This window comes from Phaseolus vulgaris, chromosome 1 (assembly GCF_051622355.1).
Source record: "Phaseolus vulgaris cultivar YP4 chromosome 1, ASM5162235v1, whole genome shotgun sequence".
NCBI lineage: Eukaryota > Viridiplantae > Streptophyta > Magnoliopsida > Fabales > Fabaceae > Phaseolus > Phaseolus vulgaris.
The window spans coordinates 52080142-52107317 of NC_143498.1; the positions used below are offsets into that span (position 1 = coordinate 52080142).

General features: G+C 32.5%; 3 protein-coding genes across 7 annotated transcripts; 2 read left to right on the forward strand and 1 right to left on the reverse strand.

Annotated features, from left to right (window-relative positions):
- Positions 1–1458: 1458 nt before the first annotated feature.
- On the forward strand, positions 1459–7862 carry EMB1467 (NADH-ubiquinone dehydrogenase). Its single transcript, XM_068617919.2, has 5 exons — positions 1459–2109; positions 2950–3196; positions 3811–4105; positions 5795–6169; positions 6715–7862. Exons 1-5 carry the CDS (start codon positions 1686–1688, stop codon positions 7612–7614), a joined length of 2241 nt encoding a protein of 746 aa, XP_068474020.2. The 5' UTR covers positions 1459–1685; the 3' UTR covers positions 7615–7862.
- Positions 7863–8388: 526 nt separating this feature from the next.
- Positions 8389–10313, reverse strand: LOC137814950 (carbon-sulfur lyase). 5 transcript variants are annotated; one of them, XM_090294019.1, is made up of 3 exons: positions 10178–10227; positions 9534–9641; positions 8389–9136 (listed from the first exon to the last, which is right to left on the reverse strand). In XM_090294019.1, exon 3 carries the CDS (start codon positions 9076–9078, stop codon positions 8665–8667), a length of 414 nt encoding a protein of 137 aa, XP_090150145.1. In that variant the 5' UTR covers positions 9079–9136; positions 9534–9641; positions 10178–10227; the 3' UTR covers positions 8389–8664. The 5 variants fall into 5 exon arrangements, 2 of the variants coding, with proteins under 2 accessions (XP_090150145.1, XP_068474024.1); XR_016514910.1 differs by lacking the exon at positions 9534–9641 and having other exon boundaries at positions 8389–9218; positions 10178–10293; XR_016514911.1 differs by lacking the exon at positions 9534–9641 and having other exon boundaries at positions 8389–9215; positions 10178–10258.
- A 10327-nt stretch (positions 10314–20640) lies between these two features.
- On the forward strand, positions 20641–22544 carry LOC137814953 (Eukaryotic aspartyl protease family protein). The gene has a single exon (XM_068617931.2). It carries the CDS (start codon positions 20869–20871, stop codon positions 22198–22200), a length of 1332 nt encoding a protein of 443 aa, XP_068474032.2. The 5' UTR covers positions 20641–20868; the 3' UTR covers positions 22201–22544.
- Positions 22545–27176: the final 4632 nt, after the last annotated feature.

The following is a 27176-nucleotide window of genomic DNA, read 5'->3' on the forward strand; positions in this document are numbered from 1 at the left end:
TGAAAATAAAAGCATACAAACATAAGTACCATTTCGATTGATAATCATTTTTATAAAATTACTTGCATCCAAAATTAATATTAACGTTGCACTGATTCAATATGTAACCTATATTTTGGGTGTTATTTATTGAGATAAAATCTGAATTGTCGAGATTTTGTTGAATGATTTTGATTTTGCTGGTTGATCCATGAATTCACTTAATTGGGATGGATAATAAATATAACTTGAATTGAGTGACTAAAATCTTTTGACACTATAATCTGTTATATGAGATAGATAATTAATTATAATCAATTGTTATATCATTGGAAAAAAAATTGTTAATAATTGGCACGAATTCTTCAAAAATGAAGTAATAATTATTGCTATATAATTTGCGAATGTATTTTAAAATTGAATATTATTTTGATGAATAGTATAGAGTGCATTTAGTAATCATAGGAGTGTACGAAGAAAAAGCCTTATTTGATTCATGATTTTGTTGAGTGGGCTATTAATGGGCCTGTTTCTTCCTGCACCCAAATAAATTTCTGACAGTTTCTTCCTGCATCCCTACATTTTTCTTCTGCACCCCATAATGTTTTGCAAAGACCAAACTGTCTCTATTATTTTTTAAAAACCCTAAAATGCACTTGAACTGTATTTATTTTTTTACATTATGGATGATGGAATTCAGAAAAATTTTGGATTTACCATTTTGGTAAAATTTTGGATTCACCAATCCGTAATTCAAAATATGCATTTCACATTCAAAAATTCATAATTCAAAAAAGGCATTCTGGATCCACCAATCTGTAATAAAATTAGGTTTCTAGATTCAGCAATCCATAAATTAATAATTTATGCAAAATTTGTTTCTAGAACATCCCTCATCCAGAAAAAAAAATCCAATTCTAGATTGAAGAATCCATATAACACATTCTCAGATCCCTATTTCCGGTAACCATGGTGTCCTTTTTTAAATAAGAGATCAATACCAGTCGAAATTTAGAAAATTGTGGGATGCAGAAAGAAAAACGTAGGGCTGCAGGAAGAAGAACCCTAAATTTCTTCCTTCACCCCATCATTTTTTAAAGAAGATTTTTTTTTTTTTTTTAAATAACTTCCAGATTGTTCTTTCTGAAATATTTGCACAACATCTAAAACACATTTTATTAATTCTAAATTTATTAATCTGAAAATAAAAAAAATGTATTCCAGAAAAAGATATTTCAAAATTATTTTTTGTCTTTTGGATTTTCTATTCCATAAATATTTTTTACTTACAAAACTCTTATTTTGGAAACACTTTTTCTTACGGAACCTCTACATAAAACTGTAAGAAGATAATTTCGATATTTTAAAGAATGTAGGGGTGTAAGAAGAAAAATGTAAAGGTGTAGGAAGAAACTTCCCCAAGATTGGAATCGGAAGTCCTCAAAGCAGTTTTAATTCATTTTCAACCATTTATTATTTTCGGGTCGGGTAAAACCAAAACCGAGTATCGGACCACTATACCCACCCAAATCTGAAAACCATTCCCTTCTCTTCACCAACAAACTCACTCACATCGCAGCTTCAAAAACCGAAGATTCCTTCAACGATCTGCGACCCTCGCGTGTTGCATCCCCATCTCCCACTCCAAGCAAAGCCATTATCTATCGAAGCAAAGAGAAAGCGAATCAGAAAATAAAAAAGAGAGAATGGGGTTTGGTTTGTTAGCTTCGAAGACCCTCAGACCCACCTCCAGGTTCCTCCTCTCTTCCCAAAACCCCACCATCTTCCTCCGAACCATCGTCTCCAAGCCTCCGCTTCGCAATCCCGAGGCCTCCGCCGCACAGCCAGAGCAGCCGCCGCCCGTCGATCTTCCGCCGCGGACCCCGCTCGCCGGCGCGCGCGTTCACTTCGCGAACCCCGATGATGCCATCGAGGTCTTCGTGGACGGTTACCCCGTCAAAATCCCCAAGGGAATGACCGTTCTCCAGGCCTGCGAGGTCGCCGGCGTTGACATCCCGCGATTCTGCTACCATAGCAGACTCTCCATCGCTGGCAATTGTCGCATGTGCCTTGTCGAGGTCGAGAAATCGCCCAAACCTGTCGCCTCTTGCGCCATGCCCGCTCTTCCTGGTTAGCTTATACCGTTTATGTTAGAGTGATGATTTCGGTGTCTCTTTTATGATTATCTTGTATGGTGATGATTTAGATCGTTAGATTTTGATATTGTTGGTGATTTGGGTGATTCTGTGTGTCGTGACTTATTTTCATTTGATTATTTGAGTCTGGTTTCCGTAGGATAGAGTTTTAGATGAGCATTCTCGAACTTAGTTGTTGAGTTTCAGGTTACTTGGTGTTGTTCAGTTTTCTAATTCGTTGGAATAGTTGTCATCTTTGATCGGTTGATGTTATATGAAAATTATAATTTGTGATGATGGTGATGCTCGAGAAATTCGATTGAGTTTTATTGAATACATCATTTAGTCACCAACTGACATATAAGCATTCTGTAATAGAGTTTAATTTATATGCAGACCTTTAAAGTTTTATAGATAGTTAATCAGTCAGAAATTTTGATTAGATGACTTTTAAGGTAGTTATTGTAAAATTCAACAAACTTGTCCTACATGACATTTTATTGCTCATTTTGCAGTTTTTTATATGATGTAGTTTGTGCACAATTTCGTTAGTTTAGTTTTTCTCTCTTTTTCCTTATCTGCACTATAGCATATTATTATTTTTTAAATGTCAGAGACATTTGTTGAAAAAAATCATAATTTGCCATTCGGTTTTGCTTGTGGTATCTTCATTTTCTTTATCAGATATTACTTTGTATTCATTTAATATTCATATACAGTCATATACACAAAAAACAGATAAGCATCCTTGGATTTTGTTTAATGAAGTTTTTAACCAGTTGTTGCTATGATTCTTGTTAAAGACGTAGTCTAATAAGATAAGATGTTCATTTAGGGATGAAAATTAAGACTGACACACCTGTGGCAAAGAAGGCTCGAGAGGGGGTGATGGAGTTTTTATTGATGAATCATCCATTAGATTGCCCAATTTGTGATCAGGGTGGGGAATGTGATCTTCAGGATCAGTCTATGGCATTTGGCTCTGATCGTGGGCGGTTTACTGAAGTGAAGAGATCTGTGGTAGATAAAAATCTTGGACCTCTGGTGAAGACTGTGATGACTCGGTGCATTCAATGTACAAGGTCAATATTGGATTAAACTTTATAATTTTTACCCCAGCAAATCTGATTATTGTGAATGCAAATTTAATATTCTGTTTTCTCCTGCAAATCTTTTTACTCTGAATGCAGATTTTAACATTCTATTTTTCTCTGCACATCTGGTTATTGTGAATGCGATTTTAATAAAAAGCTATACATTGGAAGTCGTATTTATGACTTCTTTCTTCTAAAAGAGTTATGAAATACATTGATTTATATAATGTTTAGTTGAATAGTATTTTTGAAAAATTTAAGGGGCCCCTGTGTTGTATAATTCTATTTAATAATGAAGTAGTGGTTATGTTGTTATGATTGTTAATGAGAAAATTCACGGGTCAATTTAACTTGCATATGATGAAGCGACCTTTGTGAGTAATAATTTTGTCAGATTGTTTTGTTACTTTTTGCTATGTCAGCAGATGACCATCTTTGGTTTCTTTTATTTCTGCTTTTGGCATTTGGCATGTGTTGTTAATTTTTTAAACACAACCTTTGACATATGAGAAACTCTCCTTGCTATCAGTTAATTTGCCTGGTAAACAATGTTTTCTGAGTGCTTGAAAGGGCTCTGGTGGAATGTTTCTTTCTTGCAACAGGTGTGTTAGATTTGCAACTGAGGTCGCTGGGGTTCAGGATCTTGGAATGTTAGGTCGTGGCAGTGGAGAAGAGATTGGGACATATGTTGAAAAACTTTTGACAAGTGAGCTTTCTGGAAATGTCATAGATATCTGTCCTGTGGGGGCTCTCACTTCAAAACCGTTTGCATTTAAAGCCCGAAATTGGGAGTTGAAGGGCACTGAGACCATTGATGTTACTGATGCTGTTGGCTCCAATATTCGAATTGATAGCAGAGGAGCTGAAGTGATGCGCATTGTTCCTCGTTTAAATGAGGTAGGTTTTCTCATGGAAATATTTTGTTGAACTGTTTGTGATTGCTGCTTCTTTGTGGTTTTTAAAGTTATTTAATTTCTGTAAGAAAGACCATTGTCCCATGTTTTCTGGTGCTTGAGAAATACTTCTCCCTTGTTTTATGAGTTTGTTTAGAAAAATATTTATTGTTCGGAAGTTGATTATAACTTAATAGGAATTGATGCACATCAAAACAATATACTGATGAATTTTGGCCACGGTCTATTTATTTTTTCTCATTTCACTATGACAATTACTACTTTTTCTACCTAGTGGGATATGGTTTCTGTTGTTGTTATTTTATGGTAATTACTTTTATGGCATGAACAAGATGGTTTTCTAACATTCTTTACTAGCAGCCTCTGAAACACATTGTGCATGGTTTAAAGGAACTATATGTAGTACTCAAAAAAATTGGTATTGTTTTTTTATCTTAATTTCAATTTGATTGCTTTATGTTAGTAGAAATAAAGTTTACTTACTCATGTTGCCCATATAGTTGAATTTTTTTTAATCCTTTAGTCCCTTTACTTAAACATAATCTATTTTAGTCCCTGTAGGCTGTAGACTGTAGGAACTAATTAAAAATGATATGTATAGGGATTTAATACAGTATGTATAGGGACCGAATTATATAATTTTTAAGTGTAAAAACTATAAGGTAAGGTTTGTACAACTATAAGAATAAATGAGTTTATAAACCTAGAAATAAGTATAATTTTGTGGTATTGAAAATTAAAGAAGGAAAAGAAAACCTTCAACAAGGACCAGGTTGGCTAGGTCTACTAGAGATCAGAAATTGTTGACAAAAGAAACATCTTGCTCTTTCCAGGCAATTGGAAAAGAAAGAAATAGTGAACTTATTCATGATAATTATGTACTTACAAAATATCGTCTCAATTCATCCTATTTCATACTATGAAGGATGTTGTAAAAAATTATCATGATCTAGTGGGATCAAGTAAACCGCCAAGTGGTTTTCTGATTATTTCTGACTGGATAACCATACTTTCAAAATAAAATACATGAGTTTTAAACCTATGATATTACACTCCCATTTACAGGCAGTTGCTTTACTAAGATATTTGACTGGTCTTATGTTTTTGTGAGAGGGTCGTTGGAGGGAATGTATGAGATTTTGAGTGCTATTGACCATGAATTATGGAGTAAGTCTTGACTAATTAGTCGTACAATGTTAATGTATTTTTACAGCGATTGAGATCCTCTCATTTAAATTTTAAGATAGGGCCATGCAGGGAGAGAAGGCTTTACAGAGTCCCGGATGCACTGTACTAGGCCATGCAAATTGTGATTCAAATAATTTTGTGCCTTTCTCCATATTAATATTCATATGAAAAGCTCACATGAGAGAATCCTAATCTGTGTTAAAATTTAAGAGAACATTGTAATTACATGAGCAACTAGCGAGGATCCCCAAGTAAGGGTTGATCTTTTGGGACCAAGGGGTTTCATTTATCATTTTCTGAGTTGAATTTATAGTTCTTAAATTCCTTTATATTTTTATGCTTTTGGGAAAACCTTGCTCTATTACCAATGGGGAGATCTTTATCTTTTTTTCTTGAACAAAAAACCCCTTCTCAAGGAGAGAAGAGGTTGGTTTCTGTTCTTATGTTTGCTATTTTTTAGGTTTGAACTGCTTTCCCATTGCAGGATATAAATGAAGAATGGATTTCAGACAAAACTCGCTTTTGTTATGATGGTTTGAAAAGGCAGAGGTTAAATGACCCCATGATTCGTGGTCCTGATGGACGATTTAAGGCTGTTAACTGGCGTGATGCCCTTACTGTGGTAGCAGAGATTGCCCACCAAGTTAAACCAGAAGAAATTGTTGGAGTAGCTGGGAAACTTTCTGATGCTGAGTCCATGATTGCCCTAAAAGATTTCTTAAATAGGATGGGGTCAAATGATGTATGGGGTGAAGGCATTGGTGTAAATACTAATGCTGATCTCAGATCAGGATATATTATGAATACTAGCATTGCTGGTCTTGAAAAAGCGGATGTGTTCCTGTTGGTTGGTACCCAGGTATTTGTCATTATCTCTAATTTATTTTAATAATATCTCTGTATTTTAATGTCACAGATGGTCAAATTGTTCCTGTGTATAGACTATAGATTTTCTTTCAGTACTTCATCTCATAATGATTTGACAATCCACTTACGTAAAAGGAATCCCATGTTTTGGCTATTTTCCCATTATAGAGTATTCTATTATGTTGTCAATTCTCTTGGATACCTTCAATTCTCTTTATACTTTGACAGTATCTATGAGAAGTCGGTCTGAAGTCTTACAATGACATGCTGCTTTAGAAAATGAGTTTTTCCTATCATCAATTTTTTTTGGCAAATATTCTCTTTCTGCACTGGATTTTATTTTCATAAATGTTGTTTTGGGCATTTTATGGCATGGAGGAGCTTGAGTTATTCAACAATTTAAACTTTTTGAAGTGTTGTGTTTTGACTTATCTCATCTATTGGTTATATATAGGCTGGGATCTTCTATGCATGCCTAATTTTTAGTCGCTTCTAGTTGTCTTTAATTATCTTATGTGTTCATTCTCAAATTTGCAGCCACGGGTAGAAGCTGCAATGGTTAATGCCAGAATACGCAAGACTGTCAGATCAAACCAAGCCAAAGTTGGGTACATTGGCCCTGCTACTGATTTCAACTATGACCACAAACATCTTGGTACTGACCCTCAAACCCTTGTTGAAATTGCTGAGGGTCGCCACCCATTTTTCAAGACACTTTCAGATGCCAAAAACCCTGTTATCATTGTTGGTGCTGGGGTTTTTGAGAGGAATGACCAGGATGCAATTTTTGCCGCCATTGAAACCATTGCACAAAAGGCAAATGTTGTCAGACCTGACTGGAATGGCCTTAATGTATTGCTTCTCCATGCTGCCCAGGCTGCTGCACTTGACCTTGGACTTGTTCCGCAATCTGAGAAAAGCCTTGAGTCTGCAAAATTTGTATTTTTGATGGGTGCTGATGATGTGAACTTAGACAAGATCCCAGATGATGCTTTTGTTGTTTATCAAGGTCACCATGGTGACAAGAGTGTTTACCGTGCAAATGTTATTTTGCCAACGGCAGCATTCAGTGAGAAGGAAGGAACCTATCAAAATACTGAAGGGTGCGCGCAACAAACGTTGCCTGCAGTTCCAACAGTTGGTGACTCCAGAGATGATTGGAAAATAATTCGAGCTCTGTCTGAGGTGGCAGGAGTGCGTTTGCCCTATGATACAATTGGGGCTATTCGTGCCCGAATCAGGAATGTAGCCCCAAACCTTGTGAACGTGGATGAGAGAGAACCAGCCTCATTGCCATCTTCACTCAGACCAACCTTCACTGAGAAGGTAGACACAACTCCATTCGGGACTGTAGTTGAAAATTTCTATATGACTGACGCCATTACCAGGGCATCAAAGATAATGGCACAATGCAGTGCTATGCTTTTGAAGAAGTGAAACATGGATTTTTATTTTTTGGTTTCAATAATGAAGATTCACGTTTATCAATCCTGGCCATGCAAGACTTTGCTTGCCAAAAACTTATTGGATGTTGGAAGTAGTATCCAATAAATTAAAACTAGGATTTATCTGTTCCATTTGTAATATGCGGTGTGAAAGCACCACTATTTAGAACTGTTGCCGTGTACAATTTGAGTTATCCGACTGATTGTGAAAAAGTTTACTCGACTCATTCATTTTCCGTAGTCAGGAGTCAAATTTTATTGCAAATTATTTTCGTTTGCTGTATCAAGGATGAACAGTTTAAGCCCAAGTTAAATTCGACGTACTAGGTTACTGGGGTAAGCAGAAAGATAAGTTGAAAATTGAGTTGGAACTTTCTAATCACCTAGTCTAAGGTTACATTGGGGATTTGGTAGAAAAATGATTGAGTTCGAACGATACAAATGTCACTTTTTTATGCTGATTTATGGTTTTGATTTTATTTTACCATTTGTGTAAATTCCTTTAAGTTCATGACTTGGACTGCTTCATTCCTCTAACATGTTGTCAGGGATATTGTTAGTGGTAGACAATTCTTACCTCTCACTGTTTTATTCAGTTGTCTTTTATTCATGAATTATTTGCATTTATACACAGCACGAACATCTCTCATCAAATATCAAAGAATTTTGTTTTTTATATTGTCATTTAGTTAAAATTGTTATATATAATAAATTTGTTGAGTGTTATAATAATTATTTTGAAAATTATACTTAAGATAATTTGTAATTGAGTAATAGTATAGAAACATTTACTTTGATAATGTGAAAATTAAACTTGAGAAGTTCTCTCTTCATAGTTCTTGAAGACATGTTTAGCATACAAAAGGGAACCTTGGACTAGAAGCATAAACACTCCGAAATCCACATTTTTATTATTGCATTACATCAGATTTATCTTTTCCAAAGCATTTGTAGTAGCAACACAAAATGAATCTACGGAGTGAAAACTTGACGCAGGAGGACAGCTAATGAATCTATTTTTTGCTCCTGGATGTGACGATAGTTACTTCTGCACCTCTGAATATGAGGAGATACCTGTCTGATTATATGCGCTGTCCCAATTCTTCCCATCAAAATGTCTGATTTCAACATGGGTCAATGTTCCAGGGTCAACACATCTAAATGTAACTGCAACCCCATCTGGATTTGAGCGTGGATAATAGAACGAGGTTATGCCACAGATTTTACAGAATGTGTGCTTTGCAGTCTGAGTGCCAAAAGTGTAAGTTGTGAGAAACTTCTCTGAATCTCCCAAGAGCTCAAAATTGTCAGCAGGCACAATGAAGTGAGTATTGGCTCTCATGTTGCAGGTTGAGCAGTTGCAATCCCATGCCACAACACTGGAAGGAGCAACCACTTTCCACCTTACACTCTTGCAATGACAACCTCCAGTGTGTACCACTTTTTCCGCATCCATTTCAGAGTTCTGAACAGCTGCTAATTATGAATGAAATGTTGGCTTCTATAGTCACAGGCTAGTCAATGAAGATTGAGATCGGTATCAGAACTTCAAATTAAGTAGGGAACAAGTTGGAATCATATCCATCAAAAGGCCTTCTGATACAAATTCAGTAATAATTAGATTATGAGTTTGTGACAAATACTCATTCATGCTGTTAACAAACTACAGATTTTGTTTCCAAAGAAAGAGAGAAAGAAAAAGGGTGGGGGATTTTGAAAATCAAAGTGAGGAATTCGGTGAGGCTCACATCAATTAAACATGGACTTCTATTGTTGAGCTGAATAAATCTTTGATTTAACAAAATGAAAAGAACTAAAGATTTTGAAATATAATTGTGCAACTCAATCAGGTTTGATTCAAGATCAGGACCTAATGAAAGTACAGAGTATGCACATAAAAGTTCAACTTACAATCAGATAAATGTTAAACTTATTATCACTAATCGTCCTTATAACATGACCGAAAAACTTGGAGAATGCACAGCAATATCACATTCATCCCCTGCCTCCATAAGGATCCTAAGCAGTAAACTTCAAGAAAATTAGAAGACAAAATCATGGTGCAGACATGCAGCATACCAAAATGGTCAAACTACAACATAAACATAAACATCAATGTCATATTATCACAAATCAATTAACCACAGCGGTGGCACCGTGTTTGGATACGAATCTAAGAAAGAACTTTCCATAAACATCTCGCAATTGTTTCAAGCCACAACCAGTCTCCCCTCACATCACCTCTTAACCTCTATAAAATTTTCAAGAACTTTATGAAATTTCCAACTACCCACTTACGCTAGCAAATAAAAAACCATGGAAAAAGCGTTGTTGGTCTAAATTTCGAACAAATAAGGAACATTGATCAAGGTGCACGCAAGAGAATAACAAAGCAGCTTAGTTGGCAAAGGTATTCTCATCAACAAAAGAGAGAAGTATTAAGAAGTACAGCAAAACCCTTTGCAAGAAACAGAATTAAATCAAAGATTCTCAGAACCCTTTCACGGTTGCATCAAATGGGTATTAAATAAATACAAAATTGAAACATTTCATACCAGTTATATGGCCTTGCAGGTATTGAACTGACTACTTTTCTTTTGAGGTAGCAATGGCTAAATTTGCCACTACCTTCTGCCCATATGTCAGAATTAAATATTCTTTATTATTTTGCATTCTTTTTTTTAATAAAAGACACATCAAATTTTGTCCACTAACTAACACTTTGTTGGTATTAATATAGCGCTAAATAATGAAGATTTATTTATCTTTAATCTCATCAAATCACAGTCCCAATGCACAATCCATGTTTTTTCTTTATTTTCCGTCAATTTATACTTTTAAATTTCGGATATAATTTTACTACATTCCTATATCATTATTTTCTTAATACTCTTCAGGTTTAAAATATAACTCTTATATTAAATATTGAACCATATTTATTGATAATTATTAGAACTAATAATTAAAATATCTCTCGTTAATATAAAATTTTAGATATTTTATTTATTTGAGATTAAGTTATTTATGCATCTTAGATAATACCAAGTTATGTAAAATCCATTATTTATAATCCATTCATGGACTCTTTCATACATTACTATGTCTATTGTCTGGTTAAGAAAATAGTTCATTCATAAATCCGGTACAACTTTTCATTCTTTCCGGCAAGAAATTCCCAGAATTGGACACCCAACACAGGGGTATTAAAAGCAAGCTCCCAGCGAGGATCGAACTCACGACTTACGAAACGAACGCACTACCACTATGCTACAGAAGCATCGATACTATGTATAAAGTTGGTCTTTATTATGTGTTATATAAAGGTTGAACCAGAAGTGGTTCGTATTTATTTATTTTTTATTACTGATAAAAAAAATAAAAATGGGGTGGCACAAGCATGAAAAGGTATTTTTATATTTTATATGGGATGACAAAATAACATATTGAGGTACAGGAAGAAACAGTCCAGACTGGCTCTAATCGTACGTAACCCATGTTGTTGGGCTTATCCTCCAGATTTGAGGCAAATTCTTTCTGCACCATAACAATTTGAACTTGTACCCAATAGAATAACGAAAATGACCTGAAAAGAGGTGCAGATAAAAAATATTTTTAAAATCATTTTTCGAAAAACATTTTTGAATTTGGATTTCAATAACACATCTGTGAATTCTGGAAATTCTTTTTTTCCAAAATGTACTTTTTACATTCTTAATTTTCTGACTAAAAATGAGATTTTGATTTTCAAATTGTACATTTTGAATTCTGAATTTTCAAATGTTAAATAAAGGGTAAATTTGGAAATTTGAAAGATGATAGGGATTCAAATTGGTATGGTGTAGGTAGAATTTGTCCATATTCCTTTGCTGAGTACACACGAGTAAAAGCAAAAGTACAAAAAATAAAAATGTCAAGAACAAATAATGAAATAAAAAGGTTGAATTTCTGGAGTTAAATTTATTATATAATTATATAAAAAAAATTATATAACTTATTTATTTTAGTCTTTCCCCATTGAAAAAAAAAGTTAAATATTTGATTTTCTCCTATTGCAATGCATGAGATGAAGGCACCGAATCCGCATTTATTGAATATCTATTAGATCATACTAAACGTACTCGATTCGCTTCACCTCTTCTTATGTCCCCATGCACGTGTCCATGCATTTAAACATTTAGATTTTTTTGTGGGAATATTTTTAATTTTGAGACACCTCATCTTCTCTACAGTTTAATTAATCAAAACAAGACAAAACATAGTTTATTAATTCATTTAAAGTTTAGAAGGTGATATTACATCCTCCATTTAAAGTTTAATTCACCATGCTTCAAATGTGTATTCAGAACAACTGTGAGAAGCTATAATAATGAATATTTGTTTTTTATTTCCTATTGTTATAAGATAAAATTATTTTTTATTTGGTGACACGTACTGCAGAACTAAAAGAGACCATAAGGAATTTCTACTCAATGAGTAACATTTTTTTTTTCAAATTTAAAGTCTTTAACAAAAAATAGTGTCGGTAGATTTATTGTTAGTTTTCATTAGCCTGGTAACTTTCTTTCAATTGATGCAAAAATTGTTTTAGTTAACAGAGAAATTCATTTTTTTTATTCTTCCTTATTATAAATGTTTTGGAATAAATTTATGGAAAAAATGATAAATGAGTTGCAGAAGAGAATAAAAATGGTAGCAGTAATTAGTTTAGGTGAATGATTGTAAGTATGGTTAGTTAGGAATGAGGGTTGATGATTATGGTTTTGTTTAAAGGTAAGAAGAAAGCGAAAGAAAAGATGGGTGATGGGTGATGGATGATGGGTGGGGGAACAGCTCCATGTTGTTTGAGGACCTTCTCAAACAAATCACATGTCAATCCAAACACTTCCTCTCCTCCACAAAATTCATGCTGCCATTTTTATATTCAAGTAGGTCACTCACCATATTTACTTATGGTACCATATAATAACAAGTGACGTTAAGTTTCACTCAATTTTATCAAACCAATTTATAAAATAGATAGTTTTATTTATAGTTAATGTAAATCTTCAACACTATATATTACTACAAATCTAATAATTATTCAAAATTTTAATAAAAAAAATCAAAATCATTATATCACTCATAAATTTTAATAATTCTTTTTTTCACATATTACTTTAATATATATTAGTTCAAACACACTTATTATTTTATCTCAAATTATCGTATATTCATTCTCTCAAATTTTCACGTATTATCTCTCTAGTCTAAACACATCTTAAGTTCAATCACACACTTACTTTTCATCTTTCGTGTGTCTTCTTTTTCATTTTTTTTCCCTTTTGCTTCTTTGAAACTTCAAGTCTAGGGATCACAAAACACAATATGGTAATAAATGTGTACTCTATCCTTTGTCTAAAAAGAAAATCTCTCTGTCAAGTCCCTTGTTTATTAGGTATTTTGTAAAAATATCATTGTCACAACTTTAAATCTATTGAGTTATCACTAACTACTAGATTCTCATTTAGTTCAACATATAATATATTAAGGGGTCCTTATGAAAGGGAGTGTTCTTCTCTGTTTGCTCCTTTTTGGAAGATCAAGGTTTTGCCTTCAGCTATGTTCACTGCTTGGAGGGTGTTGGGTAACTCGATCACTTCTAAGGCTAACTTGGTTAGACGATGGGTTGAAGTTGGTAGTACATCCTGTTGTATATGTGGGGAAGTAGATGAGACAACAAGGCATCTATTTTTTGAATGTAGAATTGCTTGGTTAGTTTGAAACCAATGTTATGAGTGACTTGGGGTGGTGTCAGTTGATCATAATGATTCTATTTCACATTTCTTGCATTTGAAATTGTGCAATACTCAAACCTTTGTTAATGTTGCTTGGAAAAGTATTTTGATAAAAAATTTGTACTTTGTATTTTTATTTAGCTACCTACAGGCCTTTACTCTGTGTTGGGGCTTTTCTGTTTGGCACCGTTTAAGCTACCCGCCTCTATTATTTTGTTGCTTTTTATACCCGCTTGTAACCCTTGTAACACACACTGAAATACAATACTCTTTTTCTCTTCGCAATTCTTTTTATGTTCCATCATATCCTTTCTCCCTTTCTCTTTACTATGTTAGGGTTTCTCTGGATTCTTGGTTCTCCCATTTCAATCAAGGGGTATATTGCTCTTTCTCCTTACTCTTGCTTCCGCAAAATCTATCAAACAATACTAAGGATCTGCATCTACTTTGTTATGGTATCAGAGCTCTTCCTTTGAAGAGCTTTGTTGCACGCTCTGCCTTCTTTCTTTTTCTTCATCTTTATGATTTCTTGTGCTTACGTTATGTTTCTTTTTCTTTCTTTTAGCAAAATGGCGGGAGAACGAACAACAAGATCAGCTACGTCGGAACTCTCTACAAATAGCTACCTCTTTCTTCATCATGGTGAGAATCCCGCAGCTTCATTGGTCTCGTCGTTTCTCGACTCAACGAACTATCATCCTAGGAGTAGGTCCATCATAACGGCGTTATATGCGAAGAACAAAATGGAATTCGTCTTGAGCACTCATCTTTGTCCACCAACGAGCGATCCTACCTATTCGGCGTGGGCTAGATGCAACAACATGGTTGTGTCATGGTTAGTACTTTCGATCTCTCTTCTAATTAGACAAAGTGTAATCTGGATGTAACAGTTGATGTTTGGAACGATTTAAAAACAAGAACCCAAGGTGATCTCTTTAGGATTTTCGATTTGCAATTAGAGGCGTCTTCTTTAAGTCAGAATGATTTGTCACTAACTGACTATTTTACAAAACTCATAATTATTTGGGATGAGCTTTAAAATTTTCGATCTAACCTTATATGTGTTTGTCAATATAAGTGTTCATGTTTTGTGGCTTTTGTTATTAGTAAAAGGAAATGTGAGGACCAAGCTATGCAGTTTTTTCGAGGACATAACGATCAATTCAGCAACATTTTGTCTCTGTTTGGAATTGTTTGGGTTGCCAGCCTCTGTTATTTTTCTGCTTTTTATGCCCACTTGTATCCCTTGAAACACACACTGAAATACAATACTCTTTTTCTCTTCACGGTTCTTTTACGTTCCATCATATCCCTTCTCCCTTTCTCTTTACTATGTTAATGTTTCTCCGGATTCTTGGTTCTCCCCTTTCAATAGGGGGGGCATTGCTCTTTCTCCTTACTCTTGCTTCCGCATAATCGATCAAACAATACTAAGGATCTGCATTTACTCTGTTAAATGTTGCTTGGGAAAGTGTTTGGATTGCAGTTATTGGTGAGATTTTGAGGCATAGGAATAAGCACATCTTTAAAAGAGGAGTGATTGACCATTATGAAATCTTTTCCTTTGTTCAACTAAAGGTTTGGTCCTAGTTAACATCTAAATGTGTTTCTGCTTGTTTTTCTTTTTCCTGATTGGTGACCTAATCCGTTGACTTATTTGTTTTTTATCAAGAGCCTTTGATTGTTTTCAGCAAGTGATTTTGTGGTGTTATGTTTTCTTTAGCTGCCCTTGTTGGTTTTGAGTTGAGAGCTTTTGGTGAGTTTTAAAATTTCTCTTTTGAATTGGATTATTTTATAAAATGGTTGAATTACCCTGAAGTGATTGATATTCATTTATTTTTTCTTGCTGTTAAAAAAAACTAACCACTAGAGTCAAATGTTGTACGTGAAGTATTCTATTTTAGAACTCAAAATTTACAACAATTTAACTTTTAAAAATATTAAAAAATAATAATATATTTAAATTATCTTTCATCTATACTCCTAAAGTATATGATCATACTGAGTTATGTTATTTATACTTTTACTTATGAATAAACGAATAATTAAATACTTGTATTCATAACTAACAATTATATATTATAAAATATTATTTAGCGGTAAACATCGAGAATTACAAATTTGTTTGCCATGTTTTTGTACTGGGAAGTTGCAGAAGAAAACGTTAAAAATGGAAAGGACAAAAAAAACAGTGTGCTGGTTGACCCTGGTCCATGAGTGTGACCATACATTATGAATTCATTCACCTTCTTTATATTTCACGTTTTATCTTGCTAATTATTTTCTAAATTATATAAGTAAATAAAACTATATTATTAAAAAAATATTTGAATGATCTTTACGTTTTTGTTAAATATCATGTATCAATTGAAAGATAGAATTGATAGAAAAGATAGAGTGTTGTGCAATATATTAATTATGAGTTTTTTGTGATGTCCCACGAGATATCTGGTGATCTAAGTTTCTAAAGAGAAAGGATTTATGAGTGGAAATGGCTTAAAGTGGGTCTCTTCAAAGTGGTCCAAACACATGAAACTACCTTCATTCACTTCTTCAATAATTACATTTCAACTTTATAAATCCAATTTCACTACATGCCTCACATGTACCTATATCTTCTCTATCAATATTTATCTTCTTTTTCTTTCTATATATTCTTTGTCCATTTTAAACAAAAAATTCATTTCATTTTACACCTTTCATAAATTTAAATATTTGTAATTTCATTTTTATTAAAAAAATTGAATTTATATCATTATATTTAGTTGTTAAATAGGGTGACGTCATTGTTTATGTGTTTTTACATAAAAATAATAATTAAGTTGTAAATCCCTTCTAAATTTAAGCATGTTTATTGAATTCTATTAAAAAATGTTATGTTAAATATTTAAAATATTTATATTATTCAATTTAATCTCTATCATGAATTGGAATGACATTGTTTAATTTTATAGTCTTGTGTACAACACAATGTTTTGTATGATACACTGACGTAATTGTTTAATTTTATTTTTATTTTAATATTTAATTTATAAAATGAAATAATATATTTTTTTATAAAGAATTTAGGTTGTAAAGTTTATTTTTTTATTGTCGAGTTCATTTTTACAAGACTATAAAATTAAACAATTATGCCACTCTAATTCATGACAAAAATTCAATTAAAAAATATAAATATTTTAAATATTTAATAGCATAAACAAAACAAACAATAAATAGTTTAAATCCACCAATCTTTATTTTGTTGAAACTGATTGATAAATGAGCCAATAAATTAGATTAAGAGTTATCAACCTCTGCTGGATCATACTCAACCAAAATGGATAATCCATTCTCACAAACTAAAAAAAAAAAAAAAAGTGCAGGTTGTAGTATATAGCTCATACCAATAGTTTATGTTAATCTTTCTTGTTGGATGTTATATTTTATCATCATACTTTGGTTCTTCCTTTATTAATCTATACATATTAATAATATATTGTTTTTTTACAAATATTTTATAAGAAGTAATTTAAATCTAAATATAATAAGATAATATTAAATGTATGTGTCGATTTTAATAGAAACTCAAAATTCTTGTTCGTTTTGTTTATGCTATTTTTCACAATGACATGTTAGTAAGAATACCGACAAGATGATGAGTCTGCTGAAATCGGTGATTCTTAGTCAAAAATGTTTTTGTGTGACCCGTGAATTAGTTTTTTATGCATTTACATGTGTTTGGGAATTTGATATCCAACATATTTTGTTTCATGTTCAGTGAATATTCAGTTCATTCATAAAATTAAATAAAGTACATTTTGTTTTCGCGCAAACAATTAAATAATCTTGCATCCAGTTAATTATTTAAGTGTGTGTGGGCTGTTGTATTTTGTTTCTTTATCTGTATGCATGCTCCTTTCATCAATCTCTACAGTGGAATGACATGCTTGATTTGAATTATTCTCATCTAAGATGAAATTTGACTAAAATTGAGCAAACTTTTGTATGATAAGCATCGAATACATTTTCAGTAATATGTTAAGCAAGAAGGAGAATTTATAAAAAAATACATAATTATTTGTATATCTCATGTTAATTAGAGATAAAGACATTTTATATTGTATAAATCGGTTTAAACTTCACATTATCAACTAGTTTTATAAGGTTAAGTTAAGTTTAAAATTCATTTTTTTTCAATATGGTATCACATTCATTTAGAATTTATTCTAACCAGAGTTTATTGACTATATCAAGTCACCATTATCAGACTTTATCAGATCATCCGTTATCGGATTCTTATCGAATTACTTATAATATATAGTTTCATGCACGAGTTCGATATACTTCGGTTATTCCTAATAATCGCTTATTATTTTTAGGTGTTAATAATATAATCATTTATAGAATTGTTTCAAGATATTTGCCTAACTTGTTTAGATAGCTATCAACTTGGATGGTTGTTTTATGTAGTGACAAAATATTAGATAATTTGCAAGTTTTTGTCGGATAAATTTTCAAACGCGTGCTCTTTGGGAGACATGATCTGTGAGCTCTACAGTGTAAAATGCAACTAAACAAATTTTATAATGTAACAAAATATGCAAAAGTTATAGGATTTCCAATTGGGACAAAAAAAGATTGCGCGGCTCAATAATTTTAGACAACAATTTATTCGTACTTTTTTTTAATAAGAAGTCGACAATTTATTTAAGTTAAAAAAGTACTTCAAATCTCCCATTAATATCCATATTGTTTAGGGTTTAGTTAAAACTAAATAAGATTTCATTGCAAGTATGATAATCATAAAAGAAAATTTTAATAATTATTTTTGCTCATAGACCGAAATAATAAATAACTACTAAGAAATTAGCTTTCAAGATTTATAATATTAGTTTAAGATCGAGAATGAAAAAAATAAAACAAGCAAACTAGTTCTATATTTCTTACATCATAAATGTATATAATGTTATCTAAAGGAATAGCTTTTAAAATATATCAATACTTCCTAATTTTTTCTTGCTAAAAATATTTGTCTTACATGTGGACAAGAGAATAATACATAGTTAGAAATTTCATCACATGAATTACCAAAAGGACAAAACCAAACTTATTCACACATTATTCAAATTCCTATTTTCTAGATTGTTTTTGTGAGTAGTCATTCAATGCATAGTCTCCGTATTATGAAAAGGGTGAAATTGCTTTTGGTGGCATCATCACCATTAACTCGCCATAATCTCATTTGAATTTATTTCTTCAAAAAAAATTGTAAAATGTTTTGTTATGTAATAAAATAATATAAACAATATGAATACATATTAAAATTTGTAATAAATAATGTGAATACATATTAAAAATTATAATAAAAAAAATAGTTTCCAATTTTAATAAAATAAAATATATTTATGAGTAATATGATTAATTTTAAAATATATAATACCTTAAAATATAGCGACTCTAGTAAAATTTAGGGTTTAGTAATATTTAATAATGGTTAGAATATTGGTGTGGCAAATAAAAGAACTCACTCTACTCCCTTAATTTCGAGTGAAAGAGATATTCTTATACACTAAAAAAATTAATATCGAATTTATATTCACTCTACTCTCTAAAAAATTTATGTTTCTTATTTTATAGCCAAGACAAAAATAAATATAATTACCTTTTTATTAAAAAGGATAGAATTACCAATATGTTAAATCTAAGAAAAATATTGTTTGGTGTCAACAGATATTTAATGAATATGTTTATATCATAGGAATACTAAATCCGTTCATCACTTATTTTTTAAAATAATTAATTATAACGAATAAGACATGAGATAAATATAGGGTTTTTAATATTTTTTTATACATTTCTCTGTCAATTTTTAAAAAGGGTTTTAAGATTTTTTTATTGAGTGAGTGAGCAAGAGCCTTTTGGATTACGATATACTAAACCGAATTAATAAATGAAGCATTAAGATAATAACTGCGGAAAGCGTAACTGCTTTAAAAGCTGGGATCCAATCGAATTATAAAAGAATAAGGTTAAATAAATTTTGGAAAATCTAAAACTAGTGAATAATAAAATTCACACTTCCAATTTATTTTGAATATTTAATAAATATAGGAATTTAATATTAAAAATGAATTTGTTACTTTTAAATTATTTAAGTGTAAAAAAAGATTTTGTAGGGGATGTAACAGTTGAATAGTTTGTTTTTTACTCAGTGTGAGTTGACCAGCCACACGTCACTTTCTGTCGTACTAGCACAGTAGCATGATGTTGGGTTACCCACTCCTTCTTCTTCTTCGTCTTCTTCTTTCAAGCACCAGCTGTACTTCACCAACATCAACGTCTCAAGTCGTATCTCACCCTCCTTCTTTTTCTGTTAATTCACTCTTCAAATGTTTTATCTAATCTTTCAAAATTCACACACCACTTTAACTTGTTATATACTATGTGTTTAAAAACATTATAATATAATAATAATAATAATAACAAAGTAGTGTCATGCTGATAGTGATTGGAGATAGAATAAATTTGACCATTTTTTTCATTGATTATTTATGCATGAGGCCACATTAGAGTGTTCCAGTGATTGTTTAACAATATTAGGTATAAATAAATTGTCTATTAATATTTATATTTAAATATATTATTGTCATGTAAATTAAAAGATTTTGAATAATTATTAATGTCATATCGTATAAATTAAGGGATTTTATATAATTATCCTTAAAAGAATACAACATTTATTATTAAATTAGTTCAATATCAAATATAAAAGAGATAGGATGAAGATTTTAGTATATATAGATAACACAAAGAAAGAAAGACATATTACATATTAGTTAAGAGTTTCCATATTCTTAGTTACACTAAATGTTATATGTTTGAGGTCGTTAATACTTTGTATCCACAATTATATATTTTTAGAATGTAAATGATAGAAAGAATAATAACACAAAAAATAAGGAAAACAACTTCAACTTATAACAACAATATGAGAATAATAACTCAAACAACAATTCACAGAAAACAATTTTAACTCGTACTTAACATTATAATTACTATATTGTTATGCTATTAGTTACTTAAACAATAAGTAATGTGAAGTTTCTTCACTTGAAATCAATTTATGAAGTTTAGAAAGAACAAATAATAATAAAGAGTTAAGGAGTAGTGTATTTGATTTTTGAAAAAAAGTGGTTTAGGTGTAGTGAAGTATGGGAGCGTAATAAAGAAGGAAAGAGAGATCATAAGACAGAGAGATATAAATGAAATTATAAAACCATCTGAGCAAGATACACCTTCCAACTTTAAATATCTCACCCTAAATTCAATTGGGTGGGATCATAACATAACGTAAGATACACAGATAGATCTGAATTACCCATTTCAAAACGCGTCTTCTTTTCCCCTTCCTTTCTTCTTTTCTTCTCCCTATATATACAACATTTCAACCTAAACCCACAACTCTCGCACAACACACTAACATCATCACCATGCCTCCACTCTTCTTCTTCCTCTTCTTTTCTCTTCTCTTCTCTCCACACCTCTCCCTGCAACTCAACCACACCTCTTTCTCACTCTCTTTTCCTCTCACCTCACTCCCTCTCTCCACCAACACCGCCTCCAAGATGCTGCGCGACTCTCTCATTGCCTACTCAAACCGCACCACAAACCACACGCGACTCACTTCGCCTTCTTCTCCATATAACTACAGGCTCACCTTCAAATACTCCATGGTTTTAATCGTCAACCTTCCCATTGGGACCCCACCGCAGGTTCAGCCTATGTTGTTGGACACCGGAAGCCAACTCTCGTGGATTCAGTGTCACCGAAAACCACCCAAGGTGCCTCCCCCAACCGCCTCCTTTGACCCTTCTCTTTCCTCCACTTTCTCCATTCTTCCCTGTACTCACCCCGTTTGCAAACCACGAATTCCCGATTTTACTCTCCCCACTTCCTGCGACCAGAACCGCCTCTGTCACTACTCCTACTTCTACGCCGACGGTACCTACGCCGAGGGAAATCTCGTCAGAGAAAAGTTCACTTTCTCCCGTTCCCTTTTTACCCCTCCTCTCATCCTCGGCTGCGCCACGGAGTCCACCGACCCCAGGGGCATTTTGGGAATGAACCGTGGACGCCTCTCCTTCGCTTCACAATCCAAAATTACCAAATTCTCCTATTGCGTCCCCACCCGAGAAACCCGACCCGGCTCCACTTCATCCGGTTCCTTCTACCTTGGCCACAACCCGAACTCTCTCCGGTTTAAGTATATCCAAATGTTGACTTTTACTCAGAGTCAACGCATGCCAAATCTTGACCCCTTGGCTTATACTGTCGCCTTGCTGGGGATAAGAATCGGGGGCAGAAAATTGAATATCTCCCCGGCGGTTTTTCGTGCTGACGCTGGCGGGTCGGGTCAAACTATGATTGACTCCGGATCCGATTTTACTTACCTTGTTAATGAGGCTTATGATAAGGTGCGGGCGCAAGTAGTGAGGGCTGTGGGGCCCAGGATGAAGAAGGATTACGTGTACTCTGGCGTTGCGGACATGTGTTTCGATGGGAACGCGGTTGAGATCGGACGGCTGATAGGGGACATGGTGTTCGAGTTCGAGAAGGGCGTGGAAATAGTGATCCCCAAGGAGAGGGTTCTCGCTTCCGTGGAGGGTGGGGTCTACTGCGTCGGGATTGGCAACTCTGATAAATTGGGTGCGGCCAGTAACATCATTGGGAATTTCCATCAGCAGAATCTGTGGGTGGAGTTTGATCTCGTCAATCGCAGAGTGGGTTTCGGTGCGGCTGATTGTAGCAAATTGGCTCAATAAAGGAAACGCTTAGATACGTGTTGGTGCATGTACCTTACGTGTGTCAGCTGTAGGTGATTAGGGATTTTTGTACGAAGGACAACCTGTCACGTGTCCGATGAGTGTGATATCGGTGGTGATAATGATGATGATTATAAAGTTGAAACTAATCACACGGTCCAAGAGCGATGAAGAAAAAGAAAGTTCTGCAACTGTTGCCATGATGAGACGAAAACGTGGATGGTTTTAGATCGACGTGTGGGGCTGGTCTTGGAGGATGTGTGAAGAAGCCACATAAGTAGTAATGCTGTACACTGTAATATGAAGAACACCGTGACGCATTGTATATATACGAGGATTAATTAGAGGGTGTGTATTATATTATATATCATATTTAATATAAATATATGAACCATTGCTTTGTTTTTTAAATATAATATTATGTATAGGAAAAAAAACCTTTTGCAGGTTGCGGAAATATCATACACATTGCATAGGTTTAGTAATTGCAATGCAGCGTATTTTGAAGGCACATTAAAAGAAGTTAATGTTAGGGCGAAAGAAAGTGAGTTTGTGCATTATTGGTGATTAATGAAAAGTGTATTTGATTGAATCACATCCATTAGAATCGGTTTGAACAATGGCGATAGGTTCTTGGAAATAGTTGGCAGGACCATGTACCAAGTTTTAGAGTGGCGGTCTTAAGGTTTGAATACGACACCTCGTGGCATGCATCACACACAATGTTGCAACTTGCAATTACTAACTTCTTTCTCATGTCAAAAACTCATCTACTTCAAACACACTTCTCTATCTATGTGCAAATATATTAACTTATATTCATTTTTTTATATTTTATTTGAGACAAAGAAACTTACTTTTTTTTTTCCTTTAGTTTATATTTTTTTTGTTTTTGACAATTTAATTGATTCTCTCTGTCTCTTTGGCACGTGCTTGTCTCTCTCACCTCCATCTTTATACATCAATCTCAGGTTCCCAACACAGGCTAATCTGTGAGCAGAGCCAAAGTTGTGTTTTTCTTTTTTTCTGATGAATCTTCAAAAAGAGGGAATGAGCTGGCAATGACAACTATTACCCAAAAAAACAACTACAACTATCCAATTAAATGGAAAAGGTACATAATTTAGGAATGGCCAATTAACGTGATTTTTCTCTCTCTACTTAATGCAGATTGTAGAATGGTGTGAGAGAAAATAAGTTAAAATATAGGAGGCAAAATCTTAGAAACATATTTTATGTTTAAAATTTGACCCCTAAAACATTGACTAGAAAACATTGACTAGTGGTGGTATTAACCAAGTTAAGTTCTCATGCCGCCACAAAAAGTGGTTTCAGCAATAGTATAATAGTAGTTTAAAATAAGGTTTGGCCGAAAAGGTAAAAGGGTATTTATTGGTTTGATAAGAAGAGGACAAAGGCATTAGTAGTAGAAGGAAGAAAGTGAAGGAACAAGATTTTACGATTACGAAGAAGAAACGAGGTTGGATGGGACAAGAACAGCTACTTTCGACTACTTCACCTCCCAACACACTTCTAATTCCCGACAGTATCTTTCCTATGATTAAAGTTCTTAACAAAATAATGTTATAGCCTCATGGGAATAAAGTGAACCCCGTCTTAATCAAATTAAGCAAACTTAATACATTACTAAACTCATTTTGCATTATCAACACTTTTTTAATCTTACAACGTAAAATAGTTTTTCACATCATCATCTTAACACTTCACTTTACTACTATTTTGGAAAGGGATTTGGACGTAAACAAATTATTATAAAAAGGCTTTAACTAATACTTGTAATGCACAGCCTGTAATTATTATTATAGCAAAAATAAATTCAAATGTGAATTATAAAGGAAATACAGTAATGTTATCCACACCACACGCATAAAAATATCTGCACACATGTCCCACAAAATATAGAATGATCAATGCTTGAATTCCTGTTACCCTATTCCATATACACACCTAACGTGTTTTTTGTCATCAAATAAATTTCATTGGTACAACAATTAATCATCTAAGCAAAAGGTTTTCAACTTTTTGTTTTCCAACACACTCATAAACCAATCTACTTTCTCTTGCATTTTTTCTTTCTAAATATGTTTCAATAACTCGTTTATTTGGTTTGTTGGGAGTATAAACTATAGTTGCCTTAATTTGCATGCTACACTAACTAATAAACGAAACACATTCAAATATTTTCTCACACAAAAAATCTGAAGGATCACTCACACAAATTAATGATACCCAATATGAAGGGACATTTTGTCCTTGGGTATTTCTATTTATTTTAATATATGTTATTTAATTACTTTTAAAATATTTTTTAATGTGTTGAAATATCTCATAAGTGTTTACTTCCTTTATTTATATTATTATTTCATGGGTGTATATATAGGCTTGCATAATTTTATCCTCCCATTGGATAGTCAATGAGACCCTACCACACCCTCCGGTTTTCCTCCTACTCATTATTGCAAACAAAATGGTTGAAAAATAGGAATGAACGACAAAAAAAAAGGTGAAAATTTAAATTTATCAGTATATTGCATAAAAATAAGTAAGAAAGAGAATAAAAAGAAAATTCTAAATTAATGTAAAAAATATATTTTTTACATTAAACAAAATTAATATAAGTGTGGTTATCTTACAACTCAACCTATATTAGTTAAAATGGATTGAATTGAGTTTGAATTTAACAATTCCTTTAAATAATTTTAACATATTTATTGTTGTTACTGAAAGTGAGTTTGTAGGTAACGAGTTTTTAATTGGTTTATAAAGAGATGAGAAAATTCAGCTGAGAGCAACTATCTGATATTTAAGTTCGTAGAAGTACAAAAATTGTAAATTCTTATCAATAAGAAAATTAAGAGTATGAAGTAAGATAAAATTATAGTTCTTAGAAAATGAATATTTATAGGTTAATCAGGTTAGAGACCATTATCAGTCTTTTGAATTAGTCACGTAATTATTTTTCATTGTTTCATCAATAATCGTTCATCATTTAAGGCTCATTGATTAAGCCGTTTTATTCATGATGATCATTAATGACAAATAATAGCTCGATTACGAAGTTGGACAATCACCCTAATCACCCTCAGTTATTAGCCGTTTCTGATCTAGAGACATTTTTCATCTTAGAAAGTTAAAAAATATTATATATTTTTAGTAATATTTTTATTTATTAGCTTTTCAATTAAGTACTTAAATAAAATTTCAATTACACTTTAACCTTTTTAATAATTTATTTTTGTAAACAAAATTATTTTATTCTATACAATTTGAAGTATAGTTAATACTTTTCTATAAAGTGTATGCTAAACGCTAGCATTTATAACTGGAAAATTGGAAATAAAATATAAGAGTTTTTACAACATTTGTGTGGTTAAAATGCCTTGGTCGACTTTGCTTAGTTATCTACCTATTCTTTAGGAGGTCAAAATTTTAATTTAATTTTAGTATATTTAGTTCATAACTCAAGTTGAACTAATTAATTATTAAATTGATCTTCAAACTGTATTTTAGACTGTTTAACTAGTGAAAAAGGGTTGCATGGAAGTAAACAAGCTCGTGGCTTTAAATAATTTTGTAGCAAATATTAAGTATTAAAATACTATAGTAATATATTTTTCATATATTGTTCTGATTCAAAGGTTTTTGTGGGTTAGAATGGCGTTTAGAGAGTTAATCTCTCTCCTTCAACCTATCTAAATAAAAAAATCAATCCCTTTTCCTTGTGATTTTTTCTATAATTTTAGATATCAATTTTTCTAATTAGGTGAGTCATAGACAACTAAATCGTTCTTTAATTACGATATCTCTTCTTCTTTTTTGGCAGATTTAACATGCATTAACTCTACTTTTCCATCAAAATGAAAATTGAGAGAAGGAGACACGTCTGTGAATAAATGGCAGAAGGAAGAGAGTGGGGGCATGTTAGTGATAAGGGTTATAATTAGAGAGTGGGTCAAAAGAAGCAAACATGGAATGGCCCATGCCCATAAATGACTTACAACCTTATTAAATACAATAGTCCCTAGATTTCAAACTATTTCAAGTTTTATTTCTAAAAAATGTTAATTTTTTTTATCTTAATAAAACATTTTGCATTTTTTTATTTTCCATTTTTTAAACACATGTATGAGGTTTTTTTATAAATCAAGAAATGTAAATAAATAAAAGTTGTAAAAAAGTGATATAACAGTATAATTGATAGAAAATAAATTGTTATATCTTGTGGAGTATTTTGTGAAGAAAAGATGATGGAGGAAAAAGATGTTGAAGCAGGTGTAGTAGAGAGTGAAAAGTTGTTGCAGGGGAGAATGGAGAATAGGTCGAAAGTAAGTTACGTCACAGTCACAACATTATTATTTATAGGAACCAGCTGGCCATAAAATCCTGGAGCAGACTTCACCAAAAGAAAAGTGCAATCCCAAGGAAAATGTTACGTTATTTTCTGACCCAAGATTCTAGTAATAATAATTACACACACTATTTATTCTTTCTTTATTTATTTTACAGCTATGGCTAAGTTGGAGATGATTGGAATCTCTGATTTTGGCCAAAAAAGAAACAAAAGATGTGGAAAGCTCCCATATTATATTCCACCTCGCTACAACAAACACTGCCCAATTCATTCACAAACAAGGACCAAAATTTAAATTTGGAATTCAAGGGAAAGGAAGGGTCAATTAGGTTAAGTTATGGCCATGGAAGTAGGTGTAGAATAAACTTTCTTATTTGGTGTACTATTTGTTCTACACGTCGAATAGCTTTTGGTACTCGAATACTTTTTCTACTCGAGTTATTCAAAGTATATTATAAGATTTCTGTTTTTGAATGGGATGCAAATCAAAGAGAATTATTAGTTGGTCAATCAGTTTATCATTTTTCCTCTCTTTTAGAAATGATTTATTTTAGAAATGATTTCTTTGTGTTTTTCCACTTCTCGTCTTTGTGATTTCAATATG